The sequence below is a fragment of the Amblyraja radiata genome, chromosome 1 (genome assembly GCF_010909765.2).
Source record: "Amblyraja radiata isolate CabotCenter1 chromosome 1, sAmbRad1.1.pri, whole genome shotgun sequence".
NCBI classification, from domain to species: Eukaryota; Metazoa; Chordata; class Chondrichthyes; order Rajiformes; family Rajidae; genus Amblyraja; species Amblyraja radiata.
Window position 1 is genome coordinate 139,998,224 of NC_045956.1, and position 18,404 is coordinate 140,016,627.

General features: G+C 39.9%; 1 protein-coding gene across 2 annotated transcripts; it reads left to right on the plus strand.

Annotated features, from left to right (window-relative positions):
- The first annotated feature begins 548 nt into the window (after nt 1-548).
- LOC116975898 (calcium and integrin-binding family member 2-like) lies at nt 549-18,374 on the plus strand. Of its 2 annotated transcripts, XM_033025373.1 has the most exons (6): nt 549-612; nt 3,790-3,824; nt 6,683-6,794; nt 9,181-9,328; nt 13,249-13,444; nt 18,215-18,374. In XM_033025373.1, the coding sequence occupies exons 1-6, from the start codon at nt 562-564 to the stop codon at nt 18,234-18,236; spliced, it is 564 nt and encodes a 187-aa protein (XP_032881264.1). In that variant the 5' UTR covers nt 549-561; the 3' UTR covers nt 18,237-18,374. The 2 variants fall into 2 exon arrangements, with proteins under 2 accessions (XP_032881264.1, XP_032881186.1); XM_033025295.1 differs by lacking the exons at nt 3,790-3,824; nt 6,683-6,794 and having other exon boundaries at nt 562-612.
- Nucleotides 18,375-18,404: the final 30 nt, after the last annotated feature.

The window sequence follows — 18,404 nt, forward strand, 5'->3', positions numbered from 1 at the left end:
AAATAATTGCATAATAAAAGTTTCAAAAATCTCTCGGGGCTGTTATTATTTTTTCTGATTATTTTTCTTCATCTCATTTAATAACCTCAGTAAGAAATACATATTTTGGGTTCAGTAAATATCACTGCAAACTGTTAATTCTTTATTGGCACTTAAGAGGTCTGCAGTAGCCCATAATTTATCATTCTCCGTATAATAGGACTGTCCACATAGAAAATGGCATCATATTGTTTAATACTGGCAAATGTCAACCAAATAATAAAACAAAATAATATTTAAAGTGAAAGACAATCTGCAGCTAGCACACTGTGAAAGAGCTAATTGATTTAGAAAATACTTGTATAACGTTTGTTCGAGCCAGTCACATTAGTCTGTCCTCTTCCTCACCAAACTAAGCATTAGGCTGAAATTGCTCTAGTCAAAGGCTGGATCATTCTGGCATGTCTGTCTGATTTTTCAACATGATTTTTCAAAACAAAAATTGATTGTAATGTAATAATATAACCTGAACCCCAACATTATTTGAGAAGAGTGGAGATTTACTGGAGCCGCACATTTACAATGGGAAATAAACAAAGTGTATTTACTGAAGAGCAACTAGATGAATACCAGGTAAGTCCGCAGAAGAGATTATGTAACATAAAAATATATAAGGTTATCGCATCTTTAATGATGCTTCTAAATGTACAGATCTATTATGCTATAATAGAAAAGGAATCTTCATTTAAGCAGTTCTGCTTGGGATATAAAATAGATGTAACGCTTGGTAAAACTCTTCTTTGAAAACACGAAAGAACCTGAGGAAGGGTCTCGACCCGAATCGTCACCCATCCCTTCTCTCCAGAGATGCTGCCTGGCCCGCCGAGTTACTCCAGCTTTTTGTTGTCTATCTTCGGTTCCTTCCTACACCTAACCATTATTTTAATGTCATTGAAAAATAATATTATATAATGGGGCAGCAAATATTTACCAAAGTGATGTTCATTGATTTAAACTATAACCATATTTGCTATCTCCTAATTCTGGAGAAGCTTGTGAATTTCAGCGTCATTATTTGGATATAGTGAATGGCAGGGTTCTGAAATGGATGAGCACGTAGAATACTAACCAGAAACCAAACAATTATCGTGAAATATTTTAGGATTTAAACGCTCAGAGGAAGGAATGCCTCCTCTGTCACAACATCCTCGTTAATGCTATTGAAGCAATGATTGCAAATACTATTTTCATTTTGTTTGGATACAGTTTTTATATCTATCGGCAGCAGTGAAAACATAGAAACACAGAAATATAGCAAAATAGGTGCAGGAGTAGGCCATTTGGCCCTTCAAGCCAGCATCGCCATTCAATATGATCATGGCAGATATCTGAAATCAGTACCCCGTTCCTGCTTTCCCCCCCCATATCCCTTGATTCTTTTATCTGTATCTGGGAAGAAAGATAGAAGATTCAATTTAGTATCTGTGACCATCTAAAGTGGCAGCAATGGAATAGATTTATGGCAAAATACTATTGATAAATAACATCAATGCATTGCATGTAAAATGCATTTAAAACTTAGGATTCAAACCAATTACAAAACTAAATTGAATATATTTGAAATGTAATATTATCAATATTGCTGGTCAAGAATCATATTTGAAAGATGATATTCTTCTGAGGGTTTTATATTTGTTTTTATTATATTAAGATGTTCTAATGCAGCTCACCCTTAGGGGCTGTTAGCAAATTAGAAGTTGCATGGAATTTATGTAATCGGAAGTATCTTTTATCTGTATCTGGTTAGAAAGATGGAATAACCAACTCTTTAGTGCACATATGTGGTTGACAAAGGGCCATAATCTCTATCCTGTAATGTTAGCTCCTGATAATGTTCCAACTTGTAGCACACTCCCCAGATTAATCACAGTTGAGAACAGAATGGACACTCCAACTCAGATGACTTAATAATTCTAGGGGGTTAACTATAATTGGTTCAATAAGTAATATATCATCTCTCTGCCCCCCACCCCAACTACAAGCATGCTATCCTCTTTCCCCTAACCTCCATTTTAAAACCTAATAGGAACATCTAATTGGAATTTCTTCCTACCCTTAAGATAGCTTTTTGTAATAACTGTTGTATCAGACTTTACAACATGTACTATTGATTATTACCAATATACTGTTTTTGTCCTTTTTGAATCCTCATTTCTTCTGCCTTATAGCCTTGCTAACTAATTCCTTGTTTCCATTTCCCACCCTCCCTACCTTCAGACTCCACGTTCAGGTTCCCAGTCCTCTGTCATCGACAGCAATAATAAACCAAAAGACAGGAAGATGGAAGAATTCAGCAGGTCCACCAGCATCTGTGGAAGCAAATAGTGTGCATCGATGTTTCAGGTTGAGACCCCGAATCAGTCCTAAGGTAGGGTTTTGACTTAAAATATCACCTTGCATCTTTTGCCACCACAGATGCTTCTCAACCCATTGGAGTTCTTCTGTTTTTTGTTCTAGATTCCAGTATCTGTGATCCCTTTTGTCTTCAGTAAAAATAAAGCACCCGATATATCAATATGTCCCCAACGCACTGAAGCATAACTTGTCTACCTTGTGGAAGTCCTCCCTTTTAAAATCCTTTCTTCTGCAACACATCTCTCGCCACAACCTCCTTCTTCTTTGCTCATGGCACCAAGTGTAGTGCAAACTCAAGAGATTCCTCCCTCTGAGGTCCTCCCTTTTACTCGTTCCTAGTTTCCTAACTTCTGCTTCCTGGACCTGATCCCTCTTTCTGCCTGTGTTACTGGTAGCGATACAAACCACAACCTGTTCTTTGGCACAGAAGATTCCTCAGCTGCTTGTCAATGCCATTGACACTAGGACCATGTTTGTAGGTAGTTGCAAAGATACCACTCCTAATTGTTGCACCCTCTGTCATTCCAGCCTTTTTAATTTCCTCTTCCTCCTTTGTACATCCGATCCAAGCGTGGGACCCACCTTGTTGTATCTGGCTTTAGCCCTAAAAACCCCAACTTAGTAGTATTATTCAGAGGTGAATGCAACGAGAATAAGATGCAATCAGTGGATTCATGCTTGATCACTCTTTGCTGTTGCTAGGTAGTAACTCCGGAATCTACTCACCAAATGTGCATCACAGTAGTGCCAGCTATTGCTCAAGCTCTGATAACACAGGTTCATCCAGCAGACAGCACTTCCTACCTGTTTGTGTCCAGGACATGAAAAGTATTGTGGAGTTCTGAGGTGAATTCTTAGAATATTCTTAGAATAACGGGGAGGTCATTTAAGACTAAGGTGAGAAAAAACTTTTTCACCCAGAGAGTTGTGAATTTATGGAATTCCCTGCCACAGAGGGCAGTGGAGGCCAAGTCACTGGATGGATTTAAGAGAGAGTTAGATAGAGCTCTAGGGGCTAGTGGAGTCAAGGGATATGGGGAGAAGGCAGGCACGGGTTATTGATAGGGGACGATCAGCCATGATCACAATGAATGGCAGTGCTGGCTCGAAGGGCCGAATGGCCTCCTCCTGCACCTATTTTCTATGTTTCTGTTTCTATGTGACACAGGAATTCAACTGAAGTGAACTGAACTGTTAACTCCTCTATTCACAAGCTTGCTAATTAAAATGCTGCAACTCCTGATATTCAAGTTTTTTTCTCACGGTAGTAAGTGTTAGATAGCCTAATGAATTATCCTGAAATTTGGAGGAAAAGTAACTGACAGGTATTTGCATGTTTATGATATATGGCAACTTTATAAATGGTTACTAAAAAGTGTTGTTTTCTATTTCAAGGATTGTACAGTCTTTACAAAGAAAGACATAATGAGGTAAGTTGATAAGCAATGTGAGAGAAATGTCATCAACCTACTAAATAATGGTTGTGTTTAGCAAAACCCCTAATGCGCTACGAGTTTGGAGCCAAAGCAGATGGTTGGGGTTTCTGAAGGTATTATGTTATGTCCAAGAATGAGGTCTTTTTGGTTTTTGCAAAGTTGCCAAGATTAAAGTGTACTTGAGGCACAATTTCAATTGTATTGTTTACTCTTATGACATCAAAGAGAAGCAGCCATTAGTCAGAAGGGTCTCAACCCAAAACGTCACCTATTCCTTTTCTCCAGAGATGCTGCCTGACCCGTTGAGTTACTCCAACATTTTGTGTCTATCTTCAGTTTCAACCAGCATCTGCAGGTCCTTCCTATACATAAGAACTGGTACATCGGTATAAATTTATTAATCCCACACATTCACAACTCAATAAATATGGCTAAGCGTTTAAAAAAAAAAGTTATTGAATGTGGAAATCACAAGCAAGGTCAGCGTTTATTTCACTGGAGAAGGTTATAGTGAGTTTGTATCTTGAATTTACCATCTGATCAAGTCATTTCTATCCTGCTTTTTAGTGGCATTTCTATCCTGATATTTAAGCCCAGTGATGATGAAAGAATGGTAATATTTTTCCAAGTCAAGGTGGAGCATTAGTTGCAAGAGAGCTCGCTCAATTTTCAGGTGTCTGATGCCTTTCTTTTTCTTTGCGGAAGAGGCGATGTGGACAGAACTGTTGGAAATGTCTTTGTGAGAAACAGCAGCCATCCAGTAATGACTGACAAGTTTAAATTGCTACAAGATTAAAGGAAATTTTATTTTTATCCCAGTCACAAATGGTCAAACTTTTAATTTTGGTTTGTATTTATACTATAATTATTTTTTCATTACCTATGGCCGGAGCACTTTTGTTAGGACTTTGGGGTTTACTATGAAATATTGTTATTGTTTAGAATATATGAATTATTTGAATATTACTGTGTTCATTTACTGTCATATCTTCTGAAGAGGTTTCCTAATCTACCAAAGGACATAAAGTGCCAGAGTAACAACAGGTCATCCCTGGAAACATGGAGAAGTGACGTTTCGAGTTGAGACAGTCCGTCCACCTGAAATGTTACCTATCCATGTTCTGCAGAGATGCTGCCTGACCCGCTGAGTTACTCTCATAACTTATGCTTCAAATTTTGCTTTATTTTATGATATCTACTTCAATCTCATTATAAAATGCTGTCATATAATGATCACTAAAGGCCCATTAACTACCAAATTATTAATGAAGCCTTTCTCATCACACCATACTGGAGCTAAAATATATTTCCCTCAATAGGATTCTCAACAGACTGATTTAGGAACATCCCCCTTCCCCCTTCTCTGTGTTCTGTGCACCCTGCCACCTCACACACCGATTTCTCTCACTATAATGCCTCTTTCTCTTACTCTACCCTTCCCTTTCCACCTCCATCCCTTCCTCTGGCTTTATGTTTCAACCATGTTCTCTCCTTATCTAAACCCTTTTATCTCCCTTGTGCCCCTTTTTGTTCCCTTTTGTCTCCTTTTAGCTTCTTGCCTTTGTGCACCCATCTGCCTATCAGAATTCCCATTTACCTCTGTCTACCTGCAAATAACTTTCTGTTATTTGCACTATCAGTTTATTTATTCATGTGTGTATATATTTATATCATGGTATATGGACACATTTATCTGTTTTGTAGTAAATGCCTACTATTTTCTGTGTGCTTAAGCAAAGCAAGAATTTCATTGTCCTATACAGGGACACATGACAATAAACTAACTTGAACTTGAACTTGAACTACCTATCACTTGTCAGACTTTATCCCACCGTCCCCCATCCTCACCTTCTCCAGCTTTCTCCGCCATAATACAATCCGTCTGAAGAATGGGCTCAACCCAAAACTTTGCCTACCCAAGTCCACCAGAGATGGTGCCTGACCCATTGAATTGCACCAGTATTTTGTGTTCTATGCAATATTCTCGCATCTGCAGTGAATTGTGTCACCATTGGCCTGTCTTTTTTTTAACTGATATTCTCTGGTTATTGTTTTACCTTGTTACATATTCCACTAACTTCCTGACTTATACTATACCATATATGACCATAAATATCTTTAGAAAGCTCCCAGTAAATTTTGTTCTGCTATTTCTTGCTCCATTCTTGTACTTCCATATCTCAATTATTTTCCATTTTCATTGAGATACTTCTATTGTAAAACTTCTCCTATTCATTAAACCATTGTCGGTATGCATCGTGCATTCCATGCATTGGTGCGGGAACAATTCTGTAGAATACTGCAAGAAATTGCAGAGAGCTGTGGATGTAGTTCAGTCTAGCACACAGATCAGATTCCCCACCATTGACTCCATCTACTCTTCACAGCGCTTCAGAAAAACAGCCAACATAATCAAAGACATGTTCCATCCCGGTCAACCCTTATTCTCCCCTTTCTCATTGGGCAGAAGATGCAGAAGCTTGAAAGCATCACCAGACTTGGGAACACATTTTTTCCCACTATAATCTGAATGGTCCTTCCATAAACTGGCCATTTCATCTTTACCCAATTGTGGACATTGGACTTTGTCTATAGACCTGGTGCACTACAATGTTGAGAACTATATTCTGCACCCTGACTTCCTCCTTGCCCAACTTATTGTACTTCAGTTTACCTTGATTGTATTTATGTATGGTATTATATCATTTAATTGGGTAGCATGCAGAACAAAGCTTTTTAGTGTACATCAAGACACATGACAATAACAAACCTAAATCTTACCTCATCTTTTTTCGTTATTTATATCATACGGGGGAAACTTTTGTCCCATTTTTGTTGTATTTCTGTTTCAGATTATATCAAAGATTCCATGCATTGGCACTGCAGAATATTCCTTGCCACTGTAATAATAGAGAAGATATCAAAATACCTCTACAACTCATTACTGAGATGCCAGAACTAAAGGTACGACTAAAAGACTGGATATAAAAGTGATACTGCTTTACTTTTACTGGTTGAAAGCTGTGATAAACATTACATGTGCTTTATGAGATTGGTTCATTACAACAAGCTTATCCTGATATTTGAACCTCATTGTTTTCTGGGCATGCATATCTCTGAAGATGTCATTGGCCCAGCACATTGATTAAATCCTAAAGAAACCCCGTCAATGCCTCTACTTCCTTAGAAGATTGAGGGGATTTTGTATGTTGAAGAATACTCTCTTGAATGTCTACAGATGTCCAGGAGAGAGAATATTGACTGGTTGCATCATGGCCTGGTTCAGCAACTCGAATGCCCAGTGAAGGAGATTATAAAAAGTGGTGAACACTACCCAGTCCATCACAGGTACTGCCCTCCTTCCCCACCATCAAACGGATCCAATGGTGGCGCTGTTTCAAAAGGGCAGCCGGCATCATCAAGGACCCACACCACCCTGGCCACACTCTCATTTCACTCCTACCACTGGTAAAAATGTGACCTCCAGGTTCAAGAACAGCTTAGAATCATAGGGTCATAGAGTGATACAGTGTGGAAACAGGCCCTTCGGCCCAACTCTCCCACACCGGCCTTCAATGCCGCAGCTACACTAGTCCCACTTGCCTGCGTTTGGTCCATATCCCTCCAAACCTGTCCTATCCATGTACCTGTCTAACTGTTTCTTAAACAATGGGATAGTCCCAGCCTCAATTATCTTCTCTGGCAGCTTGTTCCATACACCCACCACCCTTTGTGTGAAAAAATTACCCTTCAGATTCCTATTAAATCTTTTCCCCTTCAGCTTGAACCTATGTCCTCTGGTCCTCGATTCCCCTACTCTGGGCAAAATACTGTGTGCATCTACCCGATCTATTCCTCTCATGATTTTGCATACCTCTATAAGATCACCCCTTATCCTCCTGCGCTCCGTGGAATAGAAACCCAGCCTACTCAACCTCTCCCGATAGCTCACACCCTCTAGTCCTGGCAACATCCTCGTAAATCTTTTCTGAACTCTTTCAAGCTTCTTCCCAATAACCATCAGACTCTTCAACATGACATCACCAACTATGAACCAGCTCTAGGGACTTTGGGCTTTTGTTTTGTAAGAGTACTGATGTTTTTAAATGTATTCAACATTTTCCTATTCATTGTGTTATCTGGGAGTACTGTGTTTACAGATTGTTATGCTATTGCAAGTAAGAATTTCATTGTTCTGATTGTGATACGTATGAAAATCAAACACTCTTGACTCCTCCCAGCATGGTCTCAGTGCAGTTGGCTCCCACCATTTTAGGTGGTGGAAGCGACAAATATAGATGGTGCCAGAACCAGGGGGTGGAATGAGCTCACAGAATGGCTTTCACATTTGTCATGCACCTATCCACCTTTCCCCACTCTTTGTTCAGTGGCCATCAAAACTCTCATTGTTATTGTCTGCTTTGACATCCAAAATCATTCAAATTCACCTGCAATTGTTATGTTAATTGAAATCTGCAAATACAATTACATTGTTTAACCCCCCCGCCTCATATTAAAGCTATGTCCTCTAGTCCTTGCCATTTTTACCCAGCAAAAAAACTTCTGACTGTTCACACTCTGCCTCTCAGAATTTTATATACTTCTGTCCGGTCTCCCCTCAGGGATTCTGGTGACAACAATCCAAGTTTGTCCAACCGCTTCTTGTAGCTAACACTCCCTAATCTAGGCAGCAACCTTTTGTAAAACCTGAAGGAAATCAACCTTGGCTCAGAGGAGACCAGAAAATATCCGTAACACTGTTGCAACATAGGAAGATTATTGGTGTCAAACTATTTGACTTCAGTTTAGTTTAATTTAGAAATACAGCATGGATCCAGGCCCTTCGGCCCACTGAGTACCACTCCGACCATCGATCACCCATTCTATGTTATCCCACTTTTGCATCCACTCCTTACTATGGGCAATTTTACAGAGGCCAGCTAACCTACAAACTTGCGCGTCTTTGGAACGTGGAAGGAAACCGGAGCATCTGGATGAAATCCCTGCTAACCTACAAACTCCACACAGGCAACACCCGATGTCAGGATCAAACCGGATATCTGGCACCATGAGGCAGCAACTCTATCAGCTGCTCCACTATGCTGCCCCCACAGAAGACTATTTCTATTTTTAAAGATAGCATCTACTGCTAGGACCAGGGCCACTGGCCACTAGAGGTGATCATTTTTAAGAATGCATTAAAAATAATCAATGCCACCAGGCAACAAGTGGGAGAGGGTGATATTGTTGTGGCAGATTTGGTGTTCTCTAATAATTCACCATGCCATATGCATTCTCTGGATATTTTACAAATGCTGAATATTTGAGATGACTGCTTTTCTTTTTTCAGGAAAACCCCTTTCACCAAAAGATCCTTCAAGTGTTTTCAGAGGATGACCAGGGGTTCATGACATTTAATGAATTTCTAAATATGTTCTCTGCCTTAAGCAATCTGGCATCTAACAATTTAAAAGCATATTATGCATTTAAAATTTACGGTAAGCGAATTGTATCTTTGGAAATAGTAGAAATCTTTTGCAAATTAAAGTTATGGTCTGATCTATTACGAAAAGTACATTTATTAACCAGTCTATTTTCAGCCTCATATTAAAATCAAGTTAATGGGTTTGCCCGAGGGATGTAAATGCTCCTACATAAAATCAGCCAGGAGAAGGTTATGCTGCCAGAGGATCCTTTATTTTGGACTATTTTTAGTCGTAACATTCTATAGATTCAGGATCAGATCCTGTGGATTAATGGGTCCTGAGGGTAGCTAATGCTATCCCACTTTTTAAGAAAGGCGGGAGAGGGAAAACAGGGAATTATAGACAACTTAACCTGACATCAGTGGTGGGGAAGGTGCTGGAGTCAATTATAAAAGATGAAATAGTGGCACATTTGGAGAGCAATAACAGAATTGGTCCGAGTCAGAATGGATTTACGAAGGGGAAATCATGCCTGACTCATTTTCTGGAATTTTTTGGGGATGTAACTAGGAAAATGGACAAGGGAGAGCTAGTGGATGTAGTGTACCTGGACCCGTTAATCCCTTTCAGAATGGCAGGCAGTGAATAGTGGGATACCACAAGGCTCGATGCTGGGACTGCAGCTATAGACAATATACATCAATGATTTAGATGAAGGGATTCAAAGTAACATTAGCAAATTTGCAGATGACACAAAGCTGGGTGGCAGTGTGAACTGTGAGGAAGATGCTATGACAATGCAGGGTGACTTGGACAGGTTGGGTGAGTCGGCAGATGCAGTTTAATATGGATAAATGTAAGCTTATCCACTTTGGTGGCAAAAACAGGAAGTCAGATTATTATCTAAATGGTGTCAAATTGAGAAAAGGGGAAGTACAACGGGATCTGGGGGGTCCTTTTTCATCAGTCAATGAAAGTAAGCATGCAGGTACAGCAGGCAGTGAAGAAAGCGAATGGCATGTTGGTCTTCATAACAAGAGCAGTTGAGTATAGGAGCAAAGAGGTCCTTCTGTAGTTGTACAGGGCCCTAGTGAGACCACACCTGGAGTATTGTGTGCAGCTTTGGTTCCCTAATTTGAGGAAGGACATTCTTGCTATTGTGGGAGTGCAGTGTAGGTTTACAAGGTTAATTCCCGGGATGGCGGGACTGTCATATGCTGAGAGAATGGAACAGCTGGGCTTGTATACTCTGGAGTTTAGAAGGATGAGAGGAGATCTTATAGAAACATATAAGATTATTAAAGGTTTGGACACGCTAGAGGCAGGAAACATGTTCCCGATGTTGGGGGAATCCAGAACCAGGGGCCATGGTTTAAGAATAAGGGGTAAGCCATTTAGAACGGAGATGAGGAAAATTTTTTCACACAGAGAGTTGTGAGTCTGTGGAATTCTCTGCCTCAGAGGCCGGTTCTCTGGATATTTCAAGAGAGAGCACTACATAGGGCTCTTGAAGATAACGGAGTCAGGGGATATGGGGAGAACGCAGGAACGGAGTACTGATTGTGGATGATCAGCCATGGCCACATTGAATGGTGGTGCTGGCTTGAAGGGCCGAATGGCCTACTCCTGCACCTATTGTCTATTTTCTATTCTCCCCATAACCCCTGACACCTGTACTAGTAACAAATCTATCTATCTCAACCTTATAAATATCCCCCGAAGGCCTCTACAGCCTTATGTGGCAAAGGATTCCGCAGATTCACCACTATGACTAAATACATTTCTCCTCAACTCCTTCCTAAAAAAACATCCTTTAATTCTGAGGCTATGACCTCTAGTCCTAGACTCTCTCACTAGTGGAAACATCCTCTCCACTCTATCCAAGCCGTTCACTATTCTGTATGTTTCAATGACGTACCCCATCAATCTTCCAAACTCCAGCAAGTACAGGCCCAGTGCTGACAAATGCTCATCATAAGTTAGCCTACTCATTCCTGGGATCATTCTTGTAAACCTCCTCTGGACCCTCTCCAGAGCCAGCACGTCCTTCCTCAGATAAAGGACCAAAATTGCTCACAATATTCCAAATGCAGCCTTACCAGTGCCATAGAGCCTCAGCATTACATCCCTGTTTTTGTATACAAGCCCTCTTGAAATAAATGCATTGAGTTTGCTTTCTTTACTACTGACTAAAAGTACCGACTTTTTTAAATGGGAAGGGAATTTCATATAAAATCTTGATCTGAAAGAGATGTATCATAAAAACATTTACATTAAGAGGATATATTTACAGTAATAATTTACTTGAAACAAAACTCTGTCTGTAACTTAAAATCTGCAGATTTGAAGCTCAGCCAAGGAAGGGTATGGATTCAGATTGTTCTAACATCAAACCTTTGAAGAAAAACTGAAATGTTGTATTAAGTTGACAAAATATCCCCACATAGAGAAACTGCATTGATTACTCATTAATACATACATTGTGTACTTTTCTTAAATGTGTATGTATTCCATTAAGGCCCAAAACCCCCCACAAAGCTAAAGAATAGAAAATGGAAAGATTCTACTTACCATAAATCAAATTTAAGCTACTTATTGTCATCTTGTCAGAAGAAGTTCCACTGGGTTCAGATACTGTCTCAGTTGCAGTCTACTATTGTGTTGAAAGCTTGCTACAAAGATTGCGTAGAAATTTAAGATAATTGATTCTTGATATAAGATTAATTTTCCCTTTCCATTAGCTTCCAAAATCAATAGCTTTTAAGGTTTTGTGCTTATCACCTCTTAGCCTCTGTTGCTGTCTCCACCTTTCCCTCCCCCCTAAGCCTTCTATTTGCCAACTCCCCCCCACCTGTATCCACCCACTGCTTTCTAGCTCTTGCCCAAACCTTGCCCAAAGATGATGATGCGGTAGAGTTGTTGCCTTCCAGTGCCAGAGACCCGGTTCGATCCTGAATATCTGTGCTTGTCATTACGGAGTTTGTACGATTTCCCTGTGACCTGCATGGGATTTCTCCGGGGTCTCTGATTTCCTCCCACACTCCAGAGACGTACAGGTTTGTAGGTTAATTGGCTTGGTATAATTGTAAATTGTCCCTAGTGTGTGTAGGATAGTGCAAGTGTGCGGGGATCGCTGGTCGGCGTGGACTCTGTGGTCCGAAGGGCCTGTTTCCGTGCTGTATCTCTAAACTAAACTCTTCCCACTATCACTTTACACTGACTACTTAGCCTATGCTCTAGCTGAAAGGTCTCGACTCAAAATATTCACTGTCCATTTATTTTCACAATGCTCTGCCGGCTGAGTTCCTCCAGCAGCTCTCTTTCTGTTTGCTGCAGATTCTGGCATCTGCAGTACCTTGTGGGAACAAAACCCTGCCCTTTTCTGCTTTCCACAGCAACCACTTTCTCTGTGACTTCCTGGTTCTCTCATCCCTCCCCACTCACCCTAGACCCTCAAATTATGTAATTTTTAGCATTCTTCTTCATTCTCCAGGCTACGCACTTTCAAAATCCATTCATCTTGTCCAGTCAGTGTGTTTAATTCATCCTATTTATTTTTCTGTTTATTTCAATCTAGTAGGTGCTCTGATATTTGAGAGTTGTGGTTTTGAGATTTGAGAGAGTGGTGAGTCTGTGGAATTCTCTGCCTCAGGGGGCGGTGGAGGCAGGTTCTGTGGATGCTTTCAAGAGAGAGCTAGATAGGGCTCTTAAAAATAGCGGAGTCAAGGGATATGGGGAGAAGGCAGGAACGGGGTACTGATTGTGGATGATCAGCCATGATCGCATTGAATGGCGTTGCTGGCTCGAAGGGCCAAATGGCCTACTCCTGCACCTATTGTCTATTGTCTATTCTGTACCATCCTTTCAAAATAAAAAAGCAAAGTGGAACTCATTATCAAACTTGAAAGAAAAATTGCAAGAAACTATTTTTTGTCTTACTGCTGAATTCTCCAGTAAAACAAACCTTTTTATCTGTTTCACATTTTGCACAGACTTCAACAGTGATAACTTCATTTGCCAATCTGATCTGGAGGTAATGCTCAACAAGCTTACAAACAAGGAGCTGTCAGATGAAGAAATTCAATTGGTGTGCAGCAAAATCATGGAGGAAGGAGACCTGGATGGTGATGGGAGACTTTCCTTAGCTGACTTTGAATATATGATCACCCGTGCCCCAGATTTTGTGAGGTAACTTTAAAGTCGATCAATGCAAGCTTTTGTTATTTATTTTTCAGTTTGCACCATTAGGTGAATTGTACAGAATGTGGTTACATTGTTCCTTCATTAATTCATCATCGTTGAAAACATTAGCGACGCAGTGTTGCTGCTTTTCAACGGCAATGGTGACGGACGCACCACACATCTCTGTCCTCCACTTCCTGCAGACTTCCGCCGTTGGAAGTATAGGATTTTGGTGTGTGTGCTTTATCATCATTCCTTACAATGCTATGTACGCTGGTGATCGCAACTTCTACTGAAGTGTGGATGGCCATTGGCTCACTAGAAGCTGATCTGCACTTTGACAGACCTTGTTTTTGGTCCTGCTGGGGGTCCACAGCCCCCTCCTTACCTGGCAAACCAGGTGGGGGAGACGGTTTAGTTGCCGACTATCCGACCATGAAGCAGGTAGCATGGGATTACATGGTACCCGTGGCAGGGTGAACTCCCCCCGACCTGACCTGTACACAATGCTAATAGCCAGCTACTGATATAAGAGTACAACCTTTTCTGTCTAAATCTTTCTGGAGAGAACCAGTGTCCCCACCGTGCACACATTCGCTGAGTCAGTCAAATTGGGAAGTACATCGCAATTTTGAAACCTGATTGGCATTGAGATGGTTAACCCCATGCAGCGATTCCATTTGGGAAGATAACAAATTCAGATGAAAAGGTTTCAGAGACAGGGAGGAGAATTAAGATCATAATGAAAAAGTTATAAAAGAAAATGGGGAACTTAGAGTGGGCGTTGGTCCATGGGCACAAGTGTATTGGGCCACCAAGCTAACATCACATGGAGTTATGGAATTATAATTATAATAATAAACCTTATTACGGACTCGAGGTCCAGACAAGGGGCAACATTACATTTAAAAAAATGCATTGCACATTAAAAAAAATATCATAAAGTACATATAAAATCTTAGTATATCACTTATAAGAGCATCATAAATTATATATTTTTAAAAACACAATACATGAGTTAAAAATCCAGATTAAAAGATTGATCAATGTCCTACAATGAGACAACGATACCAGTGTCTCCACAGCTGGGATTCATAGCGTGTAGTGCTAACCCTTATGTTTGACAAGACCACAATAATTACATTTTTAGAGTCATTTATCCTGCAAATGAATTTATACATGTGATTTCTTAGGATAGCTTCTAAAGTACTGACTCCTGCAGCCACAAACATATTACTGGCAATACAACATCTAGGTTTCCTTAGCAGTGTTCTCATGGCATTGTTATATGCCACCTTTAGTCTCTGCAAACTTGTCTTTCCATAGTACGACCACAGGTGCGCAGTGTAGAGTGGTGTGCAGTATGCTCTAAATAGCGACATCTTCACCACATCTGCACACGCACCAAATTTACGCAAGAGAATATTCGCCAGTACATACAGCATTGGTCGTTGCCTATAAATATCCTCATCATCTGTCATTTGTTCTGTAATAATATGCCCTAGATATTTTACCTTATTACAGACACTAAGATTATTGTCAGACAATTTAAAATCAGGAAATTTTAGACATTTATCCTCTTTGGTTCTACAGATCATAACAGCACTCTTACTAGCATTATATTTAATATCATGTTGGGATTGCTCACTCAAATGACAGATGGAGAAATTCACAAAATCATTGTAAAATTTGAGTGTGGAAGTGGTTATGCTTTTAAGAGGATGCTGTGCTGCCAACAGATGAATTGGGGCAGGGTGAAGGGAGATAATTCATGAAGGGAGAGGTAAGCTGTTTTGTGATGGGAGAAGATGTAGGATACTATTTTAGTCAAATGGTTTGAAACATGCCGGTTTAGTCTGAAGTGGTGACCAGGTAAAGGAAGAAGCAATGATAAGAGCGTGGAGTTTGTGGCAGTAGCCATTAACAATATTTTCATTACTCTTAATATGTAATAGGAGTTGCCCTCCTCAAGATCAGACATCAGTGTGGGAAGGTCTTTTGAGAAGTTGAGGAAATCAATCTCCAAGCATCATCTCATGAGGGTACATGTGAAACTTAATGCTAAGCATGAGTGCCATATCATTGGATCTGTAAGGGTTGGAATGTAGTAAGAGTGAGGAGAAAAATCCCATCAGAGAGAACAAGCAGGCCCGGGCTGGCATCTTATTTCACAGATAGCATATTGGACAATACTCAGTTCATCAGCACAAACTCATATATCAGGCTTGTTTTATGATCCACATTTCTGGAGCGAGACTTGACCTTTCAACTTTGATTTAAAGCGAGTTGATGTATCAGTGAACTGAAGTTGCCATTTCATGTGCTAAGTTGATATCCTTATAGAAAATATTCACCTCACAATATTTAAATAGCTGTTCATGTTACTGGTTAATTTGTTTGCAACTGTAATGATACTTGTACGAACAACTTACTTTGATTCCTAACAAACTGCTTTTATTCCTAATTCAATACCATATCAAAGATCACAAGGCAAATTGAAGGTTAGAGGTGGCTTGACAGATAGTTTGAGTAAAGTGGATGAAGAGCATTGGGTTTGAAATAGAGTTGGCATCTGTCCATCTGCAAGAGAGGATGATGTGGCTTTGACGCTGTTCTGCTTGGAGAGGGGAATGTTTCATCTGCGGTTGAAGTTTATGCTGTGGCTGATTAGGCCTATCCTTAACATAGCAATGTTACAAAATTATGAGATTTAAAAAATCAAGTCTGCAATTTATCCCATCAGATAAAGCATAAAAAGAAGTTTAATTTGACACATAATTCACTTTCATATCTTCAGTATTAAAAAAGTTATGGCCATTTTCATACTCGGAAATTAGCAGCTTTTCCATTGACTTAACACAAAAGCTGTGATCGAGGACAGTGAAAACCCCATAACTTTCTTAAAAATTAAGAGAACTGAATGAAATTTTCAGTTATTATAGATTGAAGCATTCTGAAACAAATATGAAACAATCTTACTTGGATGACCTGAAATTAAAGCATATAATTAGTTAGTTACCTAATTGTACCTAATTACAAAATTCAATTACTAGATCTAAACATCTATCCATTTCTTAAGAAAAGATTAACATTTTTAAATAACCTAAGTGTCCAAATAACATTCACACAAGAATTCACAATATAACATAATTTTTAAATCTCATTGTCATGAATTTATAGGCCAAATGGAAGGAATTTAGTGTTTAATTCCCGTAAATTAATGGCCATTTAAATCATCTTGCGAGTGAGATTTTGTGGAACGCGACCGATTGGAACGTTGCGGTTTGCGGTGAATTAAAATCCCATATCAGCAGGAAAAACACTGTCGGTTCGTATGGGGCCGAAATCACCTTTTCGCAATGTAACATTTGGATTAAGGTAATCCTAAGAAGCACGTTTATATGTAAAATAAACGGCTTACCTTTAACTGTCCCGTACATAAGATCCATCCTGTTGTCAGCGTTGACGACATTAGAAGCGGATTTTTATTTTACTCCAGCGCTAAAATTGTCCCGCGGTTTAAATTTTTTTTCACAGAACAGCAGTCGGAACAATTCTTCAGCATTAGCACCCCGAGAAAATATATCTCGGACAGGCAGGAGAAACCCGCATTTTAACCCCGCCCCCCCCTCAAAGGCGCCAAAGTCGCGCACACGGCCAGTGGCAGAACTGCAGCGCCACTGAAGGTAAGTTTTGTAACATACCTACTTAACAGGCAGACCCTCCCACAGCTTTGACAGGTGAAGTTGTCTCTGGCCATTGCATTGGGGAGTGTGATGCTATTGCCATTGACCATTTTGTGGCATTGGTGCCTGGTCTCCAGGATCTTGAACTTTATGTTATCATAGTGCTTCATACCCACCTGGAATCCTTTCTCCACTTATCCACCTCAACAGCCACTTCCCAGATGTCAGTGCCAGTGTTAAAATGTGTCATATCTCTTCTAATCGTACCCTTGTAGTAAAGTATTTGTCTTCCTCTTGGCCTCCGTGCATTTATGTCCTTCCCGTACAGCACATCTTTTGGGATGCATTAATTTTCCATCTTGTGCACATGTCCAAGCCAGCTGAGGTGCTTCTGCTTGAGGATCGCAGTGATGCTAGGCATGTTAGTCAGCGACAGAACAGAGAGGGCGGTGATTTTGTTCTGCTAAGAAACTCTCAGGATGCAACGAAGACAGCGTAAATGAAAATTATTCAATTTCCGTCCTTGATGTAGGTAAATTGTCTGAGCTTCACTGCTGTACAGTAATGTGCGGGAGATACACGCTTTGTAAACGGTCATCTTGGTCTTGATTATGAGTTTTCGGTTCCTCCATGGTTAGCCTCCCGATGGTAGTTGCTGCCTTTCCTATAAGTGAATTGATTTCCTCATCCAGAGAGAGGTTATCAATCACCATAGATCCTAGACAGGTGAATTTGTTGAGTTTCCAGTGGAGTGGTGATCAGGGAGATTTCATGGGGACGGAGTGGCCTGACCCATGACAACTGTCTTCTTAACACTGATTGTCAATCGGTAGTCGTTGCAAACATGAGACATTTTAAAATATTTAAAAAAAAGTTTAATTGCACAATTTCCCATCTTCTATTTTAAAGGAAAGATATTAGTCAAATTTTAAAGCATTGTTTCATTTTTCGTGAATACGGGCATGATATTAGGGAAATTAAATGACTGTAGAGAGATAATGTCTTATACAAATATGTTCAGCTGTTTGTCTATGTTATACTTTCTAAATGGTTAAATATTAAAATCCATATTAATTTTATTTTTCAACAGCACTTTCCATATTAGGATCTGAAGCACGAACATTACACAAGCGAGGTATTGGTCAGCATACATTAGCGCCCTTATATTTAATGCAACTCTGTTATTCTGCTGCAGAAAATTCCATAAACGCAACCCAAGACAAAAACTCGATTATATATGTCTAATATTTTCTATTAAATGCCAGTCTTTGTAATTAATC